We start from the raw sequence: 18,488 nt of genomic DNA, 5'->3' as shown, positions 1-18,488 counted from the left end.
ATTCATAATGAACCCATTCATTTCAAACACTCGCAAATACATATTATTCCTGTCTACAACTGAAAAATATCTATATAAAAAAACGTGTAACTGTGTTTTATGCAAGGGCATGGAGATGCACAAAAACTTGCACCTGAAGCTTGAATAAATCCCCGACTGTGGATAAGACTTTACCCATCGATTACCCCAGCTTGGGGATAAATTCCGACCGTGGCGATTTATTATATATCCTATGACTGCTCCAGCTTGAGGGCAAAATCCAAGCACATCCCTAAAAAGATAACAAGTATAGCGGCTCTTTACCTTCTGTAAATGCCACTTGAGCTTCCTGATGCTGTTGTATCTGCCATTTGACAGAATCATGAATGTGGATATATTTCTTAATTGCCTCTAGTTGTTGAGTTAGTTTAGCTGTATGAAATTCCTTTGTGCAGACTCGCTCATTATTAATATTACAACAGTGATTTAATTACACATTACCTGTCAGCACACCGATGATAAGTCAGTTATTTTATAACACACCAACAAGCTTGCCCCTTGCACCCCCCCCCCTTTTTTTTTATTTGGGCACCTGTGGACATGAATCTGCAAGGCTCAAATTGTCATTTTTAATATAAGATCTCAACATTTTTAAGGCCTTAATTTTAAAGACATCCTTAAAACCCCCAAAAGGTTATCAACTGGATCACCAGCCTTCGTTTAGAGTAACAGCAAGTATATATATATATTTAGGTCTAAGGAAACACAATAAAAATGTTTGATTTAACAATGACATATTTGCCTGAGGTCTGTGATCCTGAAGTGAATATTAACTGTCCATTTATTTTCTTGGCTTTTCTTTACTAGGAAATTGATTATAGAGATTTCTGCGATGGTGAAGGCAATGTAAAAATTGGTTACTATAACATCCTTTTTACGCCATGTTTGAAAAAATAAATCCAATGGAAAGGTTATTGTCTGAACATCTTCATTAAATTAAGTTAATATAGGGGAAAAAACTTTAAGAGTTCATAAATATTTTTCAGTGCTGAATAAAGATATAACATAACACTTTCTGCTGTGATTTTAATAGTTTCTGAGAGCATGAAAAATTTCTAGAACTATAATGTATAAATGTTTTCAAAAGATTATATTAATATGAGGGAAAAATCTGTTATGAAATAAACCGACAAGATCTTGTATGAATTCATGTTATCTTTAAATATGATATTTGTGTGAAAATATCTGGAAGAAAATACAAGATGGTGCCACTCACACATACAATGTGGTTGCCACAGTAGCCATATTAAGAAACTTTTTATCGTTACTTCTGAATGGATAATTGTGTCAGCGTGTCAACATGTGTACAAAATACTTATGTTCATGTCTAGCAGGTCCTGAATGAGAATTATGGTGCTGTACAGACATCCTATAAGGCCACCAATGTGGCCATCCTGAAAATCTTGTTATAACTACTTCTCCTGAATGAATCGTCATATCAGTGAAAGACTTCTTATGTCTAGTTGGACGTAAATGAAAATAGTGCCAATCTAACCTCCAATATGGCTGTTTTAATGGGCATCTGGAAAACCCCTTCCTTGCTACTTCTCCTAGATGGCTGGTCATTTTGACATTGTGCTTTCACTAGATGACCTATTTGATGTCTGGTTGGCCGTAAATGGAACTATGCATATGGTTTTGATGTCTAGTTGGTCCTAAATGTGGTTTTTGCTGCTCATAAACTTCTAATGGTATTATAGTTGGTTCCTTAATGAAACTGCTGTACAAAATTAAAAGGCCTTCTGACTTTCTATCAAGTTGGATACAATTATCTTTACTAGCTAGGATTTCTTGATCCTCTTTTTTATACATCAACCCTTCGCATATGTAGTTAGCTAAAACAGTATTTTGAACAATTAATTGCCCTCTTGCAAATAAAATCCCAACTGCATGCTTTTACCAGTGTGAGAGCTCCTTCTATAAGTAGCTAAGTATTCAGTAACTGAATTTCCACATCCACATGCATCAACTCAGAATTAAAAGTTGCAAAACATATACAAATTTGAAAATCTTGAGACGTGTCACTTTGCATGGTGGGTGTTATGATTTAAATGCAACAAGGAAATTGAATTAGGGTTAATTTCTTTAAGCTGTATTCAATCATGGGGCCCTGGATTATAGAATGGTCTAGGCATACACATCACTAATCAACTCTCTCTAGTCCAACCAATGTGTGTATATGGGAAAGCTTGCCAGTAGCGTTATGTGTGTTGATTTCTTCCAATAAATATGTTGGCTGCCATGTAAAGTCTATGATGTCCTGAAAAATGGTGTTAAGCTCCATACAAGCAAGCTAAACAATCAATGATATAATGGAACAGTAGACACCATTTTAGCTAAATATGCCAAGAATTGATTTAGAGACTTGGTTAGTGATGATGACTTAAAATTGGCAAGGGATTAAAAAGATAAAAGAAATGACCTTTCATGGCACTGTAATATAACAAATGAGGAAAAACAAAAGTTTATTGCATTTGAACCTTTTGTTTTTTCACAGTTTCAATTTAAGTCATAAGGCCCCTTATTTTGCCTTACCAAACATATAGCAAGTTATTACCTCAAACCCTAGCACTAATAATGCCTCACAAGTAAGCAGTCTTTTATGAAGTCTCAGGTCTGAGTATATGTCTAGCAATACTTATGTCCAGTTTCTTTATAAAATTCTTTCTCACATGGTACAGTTTTCAGAGAGACACGATAAATTCAACAAGTGTGGTAATGAAGGGACAGGCATTCTTTATTTATGCACACATCCCAAAGGGACATTGCTATGTTTGAATCAACACTGAACTGAAGAATGGAGCATCAGTTGCATCAATTAAAATATTGTGGCCCACACAAAATACTGCAAGGACTATAATCAATTTATGAGTGCAATGGGCATGAATTACTGTAGCAGACTGGAGGAAGTAATCCGAATTTATTAATATCTTGAAGCTAAATATAGTAAAGTTTTCATCTATAATCTGTGGAATCGTTTTTGCACACAGTTTGCAGGATTTGTCTTTGGGTCATCGTTTTTCTTTTTCTTCATCTTTCTAGCTTATGGTATCTTGATAAGTCTTATGGTGCCGTGCAACTGCACTTGATGATTACCACAACCAGTGACATTGTATCAAATCTTCTGGGATCAGATGATTCAATGCAAATTCCACATAACCTATCACCATCCTCATGTTTGCCATCTGACTTACTAAGTTATTTTGCCTAAATAATAATAAAAACAATCTGGTCTGATGTATTGATAGCATTCTGAATGACCATAATATATTCTCTGTATCTACCCTAGAAAATCCTGAGTGGATCACTGTTTGGTTTTAATAAACCAAAGTAATCCAATGAAAGGCATTTTACAGACACAAGTGTCTGTTTCCTGTATGCAGTGATTAAATGATAGTATTATGTCTTTATTTTTTTAAAACTGATGATACATATGATCACCTTCAATGTGCAATATTAGTTATGTTAATTAACGAGTGGGCAATATTTGAATTTCAAAGATAAAAGTGTATGCCATGATCACTTTAGTAGGATGATTTGTCAAGTGAGGTTATCTTTTCTGTTTGAATAAATATTGTTAACTAAACTATTTTCGCAAGTTATGACATAAGAATGATTCAAAGAAAGAAAATTCATTAAATTGAACATATAAAATGTAATACTGCAACATAGTCTAGATGAACTATTTCTTCAGAGACACAATCCAGACTCTGTGGCAGCAAAATTATCAAATAGGACACAACTAAGAGACAATCACATTTTCAGTCACAATGGTTTGACAATTATCAATGGCTTGAATTCATTGACTGTGAAGGCAAAGTGATTTGCAGTTACTGCAAAAAAAGTTCCCAAACTGTCACAGATTTTAAATTCTACCAGTGGACTTGTAAGTGTAGCTGACAAATTCAGGATTTAATCAAGCAAGTCTCATGATAGTATTATACCTAATAAAGCAAAATGTAGCACAGTATATTCATGACACTTAGGCCAGCATGTACAAAATATTCCTCAAGTTACAGTTGCTAGCACTCCACTAAGAAATGTCATTTTATAATAAATAAAAATGTAATGGAAAAAAAAATCGATAAAGTGATTGCACTCTTTAACATAGCCTACTACCTAACTCAATAATGAAAATGATTTGGTTCATTATGTCTTTGTGTTTTATGGAATAAATGCATACATCTGATTGAATTTTAGGCAAGAGACTGAACTTTTGGGTTAAGTTAAAATGTATGTGGAACAAATGCATTTTCTAAAACTACTTGTATCAGTGTGCATTGTGACTTTTCTTTAAGATAACTCTAAATGGTACTGGGTATATATCATTTTCTTCAACTGCACACTGTTGTCTTCCATTTGATTTGATGACTTACAGCTATACTGTCTACACAGTAGGCCTCAGTATCAGGAAAAATTCTGTATACTTCAGTTACAGCTGAAATAAGTTTTGCATTAGTACCTGAATCAGACAAAAAAGGTTGTGTTCTGGTGTGTGAATAGAAATGGCTAAAAGTAATATAGACAAAAGCCATAAGAGTACACAAGTTACATATGAAAACCACCAATTCACTTGCATGTGTGGCATACAAGTTCAAAGATTTGCTTCATGTTTATTTGTGTACACACATTGTTCAACTCCTAAGATATTTTAAGAGCTATTTCTCTATTGTATGCATAATTCATTTACAAATGTGATTAGTGGGCCACACCGAAAGCCATACTATTAGTTCACTTGGCAATATGGTAACGTCAGCTGAAAAGCATAATCATCCATTAAAAGAGCATTATGATATGAACATTAGGTATTTAGAACATATAGATTTTTCTTTTCCAAATGGAGTCCAAGTAATTATTGCCCAATCCAGGTATAATTTTGTACACAAGTAAAGAACAAAATAAGATAAATCTTCATTTATTTGCAATTGACAATACACTTCTTAATGAATATACACTTTTACATTTATCTTGTATCACTTGAATAAACAATATTTCTTTCAGTTCATTTTAAACTTTTATTTTATATCACTTGAGTAAACAATATCTCTTTCGTTTCATTTAACACTTAGAAACAGGTTCTTCAAGTTACAATAATCAACTCTGGAAACAATAAACAAACTGGAACTTTTGACCTAATTATATTACATTTACTAGGGTTAAAACAATAAATTCCTTAACATAATAAATTAACAGTTCCAGTTAATCAAACACAAAATCATCTTTTATACAGGGTGTGAACTGTTAATATTTACAGGATAAAGCTTATAGTTTCCAAATTGATTGAAGCTTACATGTTGCAGTTGCTGGCACATATCTATTTCCAGCATGGTTTGCATACATTCCACCTTTAATAATGTTGTTACTTCCCTACCCCACCCCATTCAGTAACAAGTATCAAAAATCAGGCTCATTCTAAGGCAAAGTCTGTAACTTGTGTACCACAGTCATCAGAGTGACAAAGATGCAAAACTTTATGATGCCTGTCAAAGGAAGAAAACAGTTTGTTGTTTACCCAAGTTTTGAACCAGTTAACTTGAATTCTCAGACCATCAATTGCTACAGCCCCACTAATTACAATTGTTAGGGAATAATGAGAACTCACCTTCAGTTATCTGTGTGTATATATAATTTTAATAACCAAGAATACCGGATGTCTGGGAACATTATAGCATTCAATGGTAACGTCAGAACTGAGATGAGAGAATTAAACAAGCATAGTACATGACATAATATATCCATAAACTATTGACTGGGAAAAATACTACAGAACACCATTTCTGCTGGCAGTAAGATGTTGAACCTGTATGTCATAAATATCAGGTTGGACATCTAGGACCAGTAATATTCATAATGGGCAGTACCCACCCCCCACCCCCCAAGTGAGAAGGGCCTGATTTGTAATCTAAGCCACCCAACCTATCACAGCCTTTATAGTACTTGAAACAAATATTGAGTAATAGTAAAACAAACTCTGAAAGTTATTAAAACCAATTTGTTATATTTCCATAACTCTGCATAGTTAACTGTGCAAGCAGACTTAAACATATCAGTGTATGACAGTTAAATTGAGCTATAACATCGATTAACAGAAGCTACGAATTCATCAACAAGCAGTGAACAATCATCTTCACAATAAATGTCAAACATTAGCATCCATAAGCTGTCAAGACAAGTTGTTACACTGGATATATAATCATCCATTTATTTCAAACAAGCTGTGAAAAACGAACCTCACGTCCGCTATATGTACGCTGGCCATTGCAAAGGATGCTTTAATAGATTAATGTTTATCGTCGTGTCTTGACAACCATTTTGCGCGCGCACACCGGAAAGTCATGCTATATATTTGTTACTTGTGAACGTATTCGTGGGCAGTACGCTATATATTGTTCCCGGGGCCGTATTCACGGGCAGAATGCTATATGTTTGTTCTTCGTGAACGTATTTTTGGGCAGTTACTTTGTCATCTTCAACCTAAAGGTCAAAACTGCCCATGAAATTTATATATCTGCCCACGAACCGAAAACATGAATAGGACTATAACATAAGTGTATATACTTATTTTCAACATATACATAATTACTATGTAAGAAATACAACCTATGTATATGTATTTTGATTTGAAATGTAAACTATATCATGTCCTTCCCGTAAACCCACTTTCGGGATGACTGCCCACAACGCACCTAAAACGTGTATATATATATATATATATATATATATATATATATATATATATATATATATATATATATATATATATATATGTATGTATGTATATATATATATATATATATATATATATATATATATATATATATATATATATATATATATATATATATATATATATATATATATATATATATATATATATATATATATATACGTAGCTATCTATATCTATATTATTTCAAACTTTTGGTACATGATTTTAATTAATGTTTGTATTTTTTATTCGGGGTTATAAACTGTATAGAATATCTTATGTTATTTTATTAAAGTGTACGTGAACTGGCTCTATTAAAATATATGATCTAAAAGTAGATGTTTACATATGTGTTGACACTATTAATAATAGTCTAAATAATAAGTGCTAAAATGGAGCCAATTGCGTAGATTCCAAGTGACTGATGAGAAAAGGTAGAAGAATGATTCCAAGTATACACAACTGCACTTTATCTGTATGAAAGCAATTGTATGCTAAAACCCTGTTTGTGCGTTCTTCATTGCACTAAGCATTAGTTACTTGACTTATTGGCATGTACATCCGTTCCTCACAAACTCTGTACCGTTGTATTACAGAGTCAACTTTTTCATCACTATTGAATAACACATTTTCACTGTCACGTGGGACATACTATCAGACAACCTAAAATGCAGCTTCTCTGATCCTATATATTTCTGCCTCAGTATGTGTGACAGGAGTTTTAAAACAAAACAACAAAAGACAAACCCATTGCCATACTAGTTTTGAAGTGACCCATCTTTTAAACCTCCCTTGATCTGATATTGAATGACTTTTTTGTGTTCTTTCATGTAATCCAATATTTGGATTATTAAAGATGAATCGAGTCTTATAAAAAAATACTACTACTACTACTTATAATAATACTAATAATACTTTTTAAAAATATTAATGATAATACTAAAAATAATAATAATTAGTATTCATTATTTGTATAAGGGGACAATGTGGCTAAATAAAACCATGAAAACCGTGCATAGAAAGTTTCCAGTGCTTCCGCAGCAATAACTACTGTTATATGTGATACTGCAACCATTTCAAACACTCTCTCCACTCATGACAGCAAAGGTAACTCCATCGACCTGATTTAAGTCACATTAACAACGACCAGTATGATATGAAGTCTTCTGCAAAAGCGTATTGGCGTATACATCTTTCCACTTTCTTCTTTTCTTTTCTACTGCTTTCACTTATTTACGTTTCTATTATTATTTCTTACTTCGAAAACATTTAATATATTAAATCTAACCCATACTGAATGCTAATAGTGCTATTTCAAATACTTAGGAAAAGTTTGGAAAGTATTAACACTCTTTGTATAGCTATAGAAGCATCAGAAGCTTCATCACTCAGTTTATTAAACAAGTTTTCTGCGGAACGTTTCTCTCATGGTGCTTAGATATCGATTTGGATAAATGAATGGACACCTGACCTCATATGCGACATCATGCAGCTATTTGTATGGAGGGTGACAGTTTGTATAACATTTGACCGCTTATAATAGTTTCTGGATGATTATTCTTGTTCACACTTTGAACAATACGTACTTTGGACTAAATATTGCTAGTGCAACGTGTGAAGGAAATTAGATCATATGCATTCTTCTTAACGAAAGTATTCATATCTATAAAAATTATGCTAATATAAGAGGGAACAAAACAATTATTAAACTGCAATTCTGGAATGTAATGGTAGAAAATGAGAATGCATGGCTCAACGTATAATATTATCTTTATACTAATAATGAGGATGATGTTAACCATTGTTGTTGTTATTATTAGAAAGCACATAAGCGGGTGACCAGATGCATCAGCCTTGACTGTTTCGACTGCCAGTCGGATAGGTCATTTTTTATATGTGATCTGATTCCAGTACTGGACGGAATGCGTGAGATATAATAAAAACCTGCATTGATTAGTCTAGTAGTGTTTACATTACTTTTGCGCTCAAGTAAAGGGGCTATTGTACTACCCACTAGACTTATATAAAATGTGTTTACATCTTGTCATGTTTATATAATTAATATTGTGTACTTACACTGTGCCCGTGATTGAAGGTTGTAACAATGAAGATTTTACCTACCTGATCTGTGTCATGTTTTTAAGATGTTTATTAAAATTTGAATTCAACGCCTAACTTTGTTTATGAACTTTGAATGTTCTGGTAGAGCAGGTGTCGATAATATAATTAATTTTCCGTTAGGATTTGCTAACAGTTTATGAATTCAAGAACAGTCTGTGCGTCATCGGTCAAGTAGGAAATGTATATACAACGATTTTGGTAAGAACACTCATGTTTTTATCGGTCTTTAGGAATCTATTCTCAAAAGTTATAGCTGTCTTTGGATACAGTTTGAAAGGGATTATTTATTTAAATTATTGATGGGAATTATAAGGTTACACTTAAGGACTAAAACTCTACCTTGGGGTTATTGCGAACTCATTCAAAGACATTCTGGATTATATATATATATAAATCCAGAATGTCTTTGACACTTGACACATAAGAATATTCAATCCTTGTTATATCAGGACATTCAAGACGATTTGGATTCATTTGGACTATTCTGTTCATTCGGACCAATGATATAACAATTAAGACGATTTGTAATTTAACTCACAATACTGCAAGTGTCTTATGAGCTTATAGTTTGTATTATATAAAATTAATACGTGTTTTGAGCTTTACTTACACTGTTGGTGTGACATCTTTTCTTGTACCTGCTTTTAAACCATAGAGTCGCAATAAGACGCGGAGGACCGGACAGGATTTCTTTGAAACGTTTTAAAATTGTCTTTACAAGTTCATTTGGCATTGTCCCAACTAAACAATGAAGACATATGAAGTCAAACCAACAGGCTTCACCGTTCAAATCCTGCCCAGAAGACTTGGAGTCTGTTCAAAACAACGAGTTGCTGGAGATTGCCTGCCAGACATTATGATATTTCAAAGGTTGTGATTGTGATTGATTGATTTTATTTGTAACGGCGCATCAGCACTGTTAGACTATTTAGCGCCAAACAAAGAGATATTTGTGTACTCTTTTTTTAAAAATTATAAAAGGTCCTACATCGACCAGCGCTATAAAAGAACAAATGGTTGAAATTAAAAACGGTAAGATGGTAACGGTGCAAAATAAAGCTTCCCGATCAACGGGAGATGTAAATGTTCTATGTTAATGAAAAAGGATGCCAAAAGTATTAAAATGAGAAGGTATATATATTGCATAAAACTGCACAAGGTGATAGCATAAAAGTTAGAGTTCAGAGTAAATATTTACGGCTTTCAGGAACTCTATAATACGAGTGATGTTTATAGTATCAAAAAGTTCTTTCATGTCATGCACAATGTAATAACGATCGCGCGTAGGGTGTAGATCAAAGCACTCTATCATAAAGTGCTTGACAGTAAATGGTTCATTGCAAGAAATGCACTCTGGTGGGTCTTCACCTTTTAGTATGTGGGAGTGGTTGATATGAGTATGACCAATTCGGATTCTTGCAATGGTTATCTCCTCCCTACGAATGATTCTCTAGGAAGGAATCCATTCTCCTAGAGTTGGCTTGATTGCATGAAGTTTGTTATTTACAGCGTCACTCCATGATGCCTGCCACTTCTGACGTAAGGACTTTCTGATACTAGGTTTAAAATCAGTATACGGTATTTTAAAATCAGATGGTTCTAGAGTAAGGGCCATTTTAGCAGCGCGATCAGCTTTTTCGTTACCTTTAATACCAATATGGCTAGGTAACCAACAGTATATTATATCGTGGGAGACACTCATCTCGGTATTTTTGATCAGTATGTATTTCAATAATGGATTCTCCAGTTTTCTATTGTGTAGTGACTGAAGTACTGATAGTGAGTCGGAGAAGATGATACTGTTTAAAATACGTTTGCTTGCTATATGTTCCAGAGCAAGGTCTATTGCTCTGATTTCGGCTGAAAAAATTGATGTTCCATTTGGTAAGCGAACTTGCGTTGTGTGATTTCCACAAACAAAGGCTGCAGCAGCCTTTTCCTCATCCTTTGATCCGTCGGTATAAATTCTTGTGTAGTTTCTAAATTCGGTGAGGAGTTCTTCATAACAGTTGTGGAAGACGGAAGGGTTTGTCTCAGATTTTTTTCCATCGTGTAGCGTAAAAAGTACTTTCAGTTGTTTAAGTAGCCAGGGTGGTGTCTCGGAGATTGACGTTTTGTGAATTTTAGAAAGATCAATTTTTGTACTGTCAAGGCTGGATGATATTCTAATGCCAAAGGAAGGTATGGCGTTTGGTTTATTTTCGTATACGGTTTTGTATTTGGGTTGAAAAACAGCCGAAAAAGCAGGATTCTGAGGGTTTGATTTTAATTTGAGAGCATAGTGTGCGAAAATCATTTCTCTAAGGTGCGATAATGGTGGTTCGTTCGCATCGGCTAGTAGGCTTTCACACGGGGATGTTTTAAATGCTCCCAGAGCCAGTCTTATTCCCTGATAATGAATTGGATCAAGCATTTTCAAATATGATTTTCTGGCTGAACCATCCACAACGCAACCATAGTCCAGTTTGGACCGTATAAACGTTCTATATAAATTGAGTATGACTTTTCTATCAGCACCCCAGTCAGTGTGCGATACTACTTTAAGTAGGTCAAGTGCTTTTGAGCATTTAGCTTTCAAGTTCTTTAGGTGTGGAATAAAATTCAGTCTTCTGTCAAAGATAATACCTAAAAATTTTGTTTCCTCAACAACTGGAATTGGTGTTTCGTTCAGCGTGAGGTGAGGTTTATCGTGACGTCTTCGTAACTAACAGAAATGATGCATACTATTTTGGACTTCGAGAATTTGAAACCGTTTACACTGGCCCAATCTTGTTTATATTTTGCTGAAGTTGTCTTTCAATTGTATGCATGTGCTTCGACCGATAACATGTGAGAAAATCATCAACATATAGCGAACACTCCACACCAGGAGTCAAACACTTGGTGATGTGATTAATTTTGATATTGAAAAGTGTCACAGATAAAATACTGCCCTGGGGCACAGCCATCTCTTGCTCGTGCAGATCTGAGAGTGTAGAGCCCACTCGTACCTTTAATTCTCTGTCTGAGAGAAAGCTGGATATGAAAGAGGGCAGACGGCCTTTTAGACCTAGATCGTGCAGGTCATTTAGTATCCCGTACTTCCATGTCGTGTCATAGGCCTTTTCTAAATCAAAGAAAATCTTACTAAATGTTCTTTCTTGATAAATTCATCGCGAATGAATGTTTCTAGTCTAACCAGATGATCGCTGGTGCTCCGGCCATATCGAAAGCCACTTTGGAAAGCAGAAGAATATCACGGTAGTTGGCTTCAAGTCCTCTACAGTTCCATTGTAAGATGGTGTTCTTAATTACAACTTTAGATTGAAGATTCTGGAGCTAGGTTAGACCTTTCGCGGAGGCAATCTGTTTGGTTATTTATCTGGAGGAAGTACGCTGGTGTATTTTTGTTGTTAGGTCTGGAGCCACCTTGAGGACATGGAGTAGATTCTTCTCCATCCATATCCTCTAAGTCCCCAAACCTATTTTGCAGCTTTATGGGGTCATCAGACCCCTTTTGCTGCCTATTTGTTAGCGACTTTTTCTTGCTATTTGGTGATGTTGGTGGTGGAGTATTGTTGAATGTTGTTTGCGTCGATGTTGAGTTTTTCTGGGGTTTGTAGTGCGGTATGTTCGAGTTGGAATGGGATTCAGGTGAGTTTGTTTAAGTTTGGGCGTCTTTCGTTGCTTTTTGGTTGCTCTTCACTACAGTTGAGAAGGATGGGCCGGGGAGTGATCTAGCTTGAACAAGCTTCCTGGCCTCTGGATAGGGGACGTTGGACGTGTATTTAACCCTCTGGATTTCCTTCTCCTGTTTCCATGTGTCGCATTCCTTTGAAATAGCATGGTGTTCCTTGCCGCAGTTGACGCAATGTGGAGTGGCTTTGCACTCTGGTTCCCGATGAGAGGGGTCGCCGCATCGACCGCATATTTGGCTTCTAGAGCATCGGTCTTCATGATGGCTGTATTTTTGACATTTGTAGCATCGATGGGGATTTGGTATGTATATCTCAACCTTAAGTTGTAGGAATCCAACTTTGACCATTTTAGGTACTGTTGGCTTATTGAAGGTGAGTATAATAGTGTTGGTATCCTGCAGATTGTTGTTTCGTTTGATACGATTTCTGCGGACTGCAGTGGCACCTTCATTTTTCATTCCCTCGACGATTTGTTTGTCGCTGACTCCAGCTAGGTCACGGCAACGAATGACGCCTTTTGATGTATTAAGTGTAGAGTGGTTCCCCCAGGTTACTGGAATATCGTGAAAGGTCTTAATTTTTTTGGATATTTTCAGTATGTGCTTTGCGCTCACACTCTACAAGTAGGCCGCCTGATTTTAGTTTTTTGACACTTTTCGCCTTGCCGACTAATCCAAGTATAGTCTTTTCGACTATAAATGGCGATAGTGCAGCAAGTGGTTTAGACTCGTCTTTCGATTGGATTACCATGAAGCGAGGAAAAGATTCCACGCTACATGGCTCATCATCCGACTCTGATCCAGATTTGGTACGTTTATTTTGGATTTCTTTTGTTATTATCCATGATGGCTTGAATAAAAATTCAGCACTCGTGCTCCCCACCCACCAAGGAGCCCAACAAGGGGACACTTTTCAAGTGCCAGGGATACACAGATGCCATACTCAGTTGATAAAATTACCTTTGAGTGACCCTGAAGTCACCAATTTCTAAGGTCGGTAAAATTAACCCCTTATTGACCCCGTAAGCCACCGCCTTCAAGGAAGTCTTCTAAGACTTGGGAAAGGGAAAGATAAAGGAATAGACTATAGGGGCAACGGTGGTATCGAGAGATACACGGAGAAAAATAAAGAAGGTGAGAGAGTAACTAAAGGCTTCCCGGGGCTCGGCGTGACCAGCCGATTTGTCGGAACCGGGCCCATCCCGACCATCCGTCTAAGAGAAGTAGATGCCAAAGTAGTGTATTGCATGGAAAGCCTCTGCTCAGGATCCTTTCCTCCCCCGACACGGGACGCAACCCACGGCAAACAGGTTGCCTCTACTTAGTCGCCTTTTACGACACGTAGCGAGGCACGTCGGGCCAATTCTACAACCCCGGACCCGCAGGGGGTCAAACAAGAAGAGACAAACATTAATATCTAGGTTCAAAATCAATACCACCAAAGTTTTGAAGATGAAACAAAAAACATATTATCACAACTGAATAGAAGTTTTCTAAGTCCCATATTATAGCAGTTGGAAATGAGATCCGAATCGTTATTACACTATTTTAGAATATATGTTACAGGAAACAAGCTACAATATGGCTCTAGCTATTCCAGATACTCGCATTTACCTGTATATAGGATATACTCTAGACCGTTTGGTTAGAAAATGGATACGTTTATACAAGTAATTGGCTTTTCTATTACCAAACGCTCCATTTATATGTTGTCATTTTTTTTAAATTTTTAAATTCGTTAGTAATCTGAATGTTTGCCTTGTGAAGTAAGGTAAACGTAAAGTACAGTGACTAATTAAATTAATTATTGATGCATGGACTATGGTTCTAATAGTGATTTACAAGGTGTTCTTCCAAGGTTGCAAAAGTATATAGGTGTCTTTCAGAAAAATAAATTACATTCAAAGGGTGGACATTGATAATAGCTTAAACATATATTAAGAAAAAATATTATAAAAAAACATGAAATATGTGTTTTATAAAGTTCATTACCGTACGTCTACCTTGATATGGTATAAATTAATGCATTTTCACCGGTATATCTCTTAGGATTTTCACAGTTGCCAAACATTGAGATATTAACTTGGAATGAATCTATTTCCTGCGTGAAATTATTTTTGACAGTGCCTACAATATATTGCAGTGGCGCGGTACGAACATGTTGATTAGATTCCGGTTTCCTGATGCCGACGAAATGGAAGCATATATTGACATGAAGTAATACTTTGAATACAAAAGTATATATAGAGATGAAAAGATCGTAACTGGAGACTCACAGATAACATTCAGTGCGATGCTTTTAACCACAGTTTTATTGGTGTCTTGATTAGTTGCCCTGCATGAGTAATTCCCGGCGTCCTTTCTGGTAGCGTTTACAATTTGCAATGTGGTTAAGTCCGATACCAGCTTTTCTAGAATATCTTGTACACCGATTTTCATCCATTGAAATGAGCAGGATATATTGCAATCAGGTATGCACGTGATGTTTAAGGAGCCAAATTCAGGAATGACTGGTTCATTTGGGCTGAAGATAATGTTGTTTGGGCCATCTAAAGAACACAAGACATCAGCCAGGAATGTACATATGAAAAATTTGACTAGCATATATATATATATATATATATATATATATATATATATATATACATATATATCTATATACATATATATATATATATACATATATATATATATATATATATATATATATATATATATATATATATATATATATATATATATATATATATATATATATATATATATATATATATACCACGACATGTAAAATTTGTTCATTATAACGAATCGAGGCTTGCTGAGTTCACTTTTAATGAAAATGTATACAATTGGTATATCAATGATACAGCATACATACTATACCCATATAATATTTATATCAGTCGAAATCACATAGTTGGATTTCTAGCGGAGTAAATATTGACTACAAACAACTGTGTATTGACGGAATGAATGACCTCTTGACACTTTCCAATGTGTCCGCTACAAAAGGTAGTGCTTAACCTTTTGTGAATAATCGCAATCTCCTTGCAAATTATTAAGTTGCTTCTTAAAGTTTTTGAACTTATGTTTTCATTGATACTGATTAAATAAGAATATTCACTCATGATTTAAATAACAAAGTTGGTTTGAATGAAGAACGTAGAGCACCACGAACATAGCACGGTTAAATACTTCAACATTGAGCACGTTGGCTTTCACATACCGGCTAGAATGTTTAAATGAGTTGAGAATATCAATTAAGCAAACCGGGGAACATGCAAGAAGTAAATGAAACATTTAGATATCTTTGAAATTCATCTAAGGCATTATTATGACTTAATTAGCATTGCTACTAGCCAATCGATTGTTTTTTATTTTCCACTTTCCGTCCCTTCGTGTGAGTACATTTTCTTGTCATTCATAAATCCAGAAACACAAAGGCAAAAATCCACAACCTCGTTTTCTAACAGATTTTAGCTGATCTCTTCTATGCAGGTCCACATAGAAAGAGAGAGAGAGAGAGAGAGAGAGAGAGAGAGAGAGATGTGGTTGTGTGATTGGAGAGATGTACCGTAAAGGCACTCATTCATTGCCAGTCTGCTGCCTTACCAACCATAACAGTGATAGAGAACGTTTGTAGGAGGGTATATCGACCTGCACACATTTAATATTAAATGATATGTGTTTATATCAATTTCAATAGGTTTCATAAAACGTGTAGAAAGAAAGACAATCAGAGCTTTAAATATATTAAAGTATATTTATTCCTACATACAAATAAATGTACCATATAAGTCAGGACAGGCTACTGCAAATTTGTATCATTGCTATTTTGAACACTGTGTTAAAATCCCATGGAACGTTTACATCTAACCGTTACAAAGTCTAGTTTCTTTTCAGTTATTTGGTGCAATTTCAGTTATCTTTTTTCTCTCCATCTTCATTCTTCCCAGTATTTATTTTCTTATATATGGGTTGGGGGGGGGAGCAGAGATTAATTTATAAAACGGAGATTATTAATATTTTGGTCGTGATTATATTACAACTCTACTGATTATGAAAGTGATAGCTTACTGTTGAGAAAAAACTAATGTTGAAAGAATCTTTATATTTACGTATTAATCCGCAATGGACGGATCACGATTTGATATACCAATGCTATTGATATATCAAATTGCTTTACACCAACAAATACATTCCATTTATCTTTAACGGATGTATATATATATATATATATATATATATATATATATATATATATATATATATATATATATATATATATATATATATATATATGGCACTATGACAATAGTATGAACATTAGATAATGATGTACATTCGAAATGGGAATGAACTTTAGATTTTTAAAGTTGGCTTTTAACCTATTCGTTGTACAATCAAGCTAGGCCTTGCAATGCTTGGAGGAGCCCCAAGTGGCCGAGTGGTCTAAAGCGCTCTCCGTTACGGATCACTGCCATCTCACCTCTGTCTGCGTTGGCTCGAGTCTCGGATTCGGTCGATGTGGATATGCGAGAAATCTTGCCATTAGCTTCTCGTGGGTCGGTGGTTCTTCCCGGGTTTTTCCCGGGTTCTTCCTCGATCATTAATACTGGCCGCCATGTATAGCCTATCAAGTGCTGAAAAATGGCGTCAAAATCCTACAACAAAAGCAAGAACAACAGTAACAATGCCTGGCCCCCTCTACTTTTTTTTCCTGGCGCTATACATGTTCCTCCTTTTGGATATTCTCATAAACGTATCACTTAATGCAACTTAGATACAGACAAAAATGTAATTCCTGTTTCATTAACAACAAGAACAAAACCAATATATTTTAACAGTTCTCGATATTATAAATATAAATTCTATCACAAATTGGAAGGAAATTCAAGTTCAAAAGTATTGACAGATTAGAAAACATGAAAAGTACTATCCTAATCTTGGCACTAAATCATATTTTCTGGATCGGTTAGCTTGAAAAATAATTTATAATTTATTAGCCCTTAAATCAGACATCTAGTGACTTAGAAAATCAAATTCACTTACGGATATTACAAATCTGGTTGCCATTGTGGTTCCATCCTTCACAGCATGTTTCGTAATAAAAATCATTTTTTCTCAGTCTCGTTTTGTATAATGTGCACCTTTGAAAAAATATATAAAGTGATACATTTATAAGTCGTATCATTAAGTTTGAAGAACAAGTCGATCTTCCTGTGAAAAATGTTTATGAAAAGCATGATTACACACATACTTACAAAGAGACACATATACAGACATGCATGCGCATATATATAATCTTTTCTACAAAAAAACCCATAGGAATAGAATCTTGTAAAGATTAGCATTCATATGCTGATGATACTTTATACTCTGCATGACTTTATTTAAGTGTAGTCAGGATAAATGGACTTTAGCGCGATTGACTTCGAATTTATGCGCATCAGATTACATTTTATGCAACATGTACGTGGTGTGAAAACGTAAATGTTATCCTATATAGATTCACGTTTATTTATCAGTATCCACTAAATACTTTTCGAGAAGAAAAATCATTTACAGTTGGTAGAATGATACTTGCTGGATACTTCCATTTCATTTGTACGATAAGGATTTGCTACCCGTATCTCTGACTTGTGTTTCGGCAATAGTAACAGAAAAATAAGTGGCAAGACAAAGTTACAAACGTAATCTTTCAAGTTTACTATAAGCATTTATAACTTGCATGGAGTAACATTTACAATATGCAATAAAGGATACACACATTCAAATGGTTTATGTTTGATCTTTAAAATCTTACACGAAATCATTATCTTACAGTAATATACATAATTGGCGCCATATTTATACTTCCTCGGATAACTATATTTGAAGTCATACAACACAATACTTACCCAATAAAGGTATCAATGGCACAGTAACGTTCTGACAAGTAGG

At 34.8% G+C, this 18,488-nt stretch overlaps 1 protein-coding gene across 1 annotated transcript in view; it reads right to left on the bottom strand.

Annotated features, from left to right (window-relative positions):
- Positions 1 to 17,688, bottom strand: part of LOC149778569 (uncharacterized) — an 81,706-nt gene extending 64,018 nt beyond the window's left edge. Inside the window, exons 1-2 of the mRNA XM_089938504.1 lie at positions 17,598 to 17,688; positions 14,822 to 15,094 (exon numbers count right to left, since the gene is read on the bottom strand). Coding sequence (XP_089794630.1) covers positions 14,822 to 14,984 — 163 coding nt within the window. The 5' untranslated portion in view covers positions 14,985 to 15,094; positions 17,598 to 17,688. The remainder of the gene's footprint in view (positions 1 to 14,821; positions 15,095 to 17,597) is intronic.
- Between the last annotated feature and the right edge of the window lie 800 nt (positions 17,689 to 18,488).

The sequence above is a fragment of the Sinohyriopsis cumingii genome, chromosome 17 (genome assembly GCF_028554795.1).
Source record: "Sinohyriopsis cumingii isolate HCF-2022 chromosome 17, ASM2855479v2, whole genome shotgun sequence".
Taxonomy (NCBI): Eukaryota; Metazoa; Mollusca; class Bivalvia; order Unionida; family Unionidae; genus Sinohyriopsis; species Sinohyriopsis cumingii.
The sequence above is the reverse complement of the archived record's forward strand: the minus strand, read 5'-3'. Positions and strand labels throughout refer to the sequence as shown.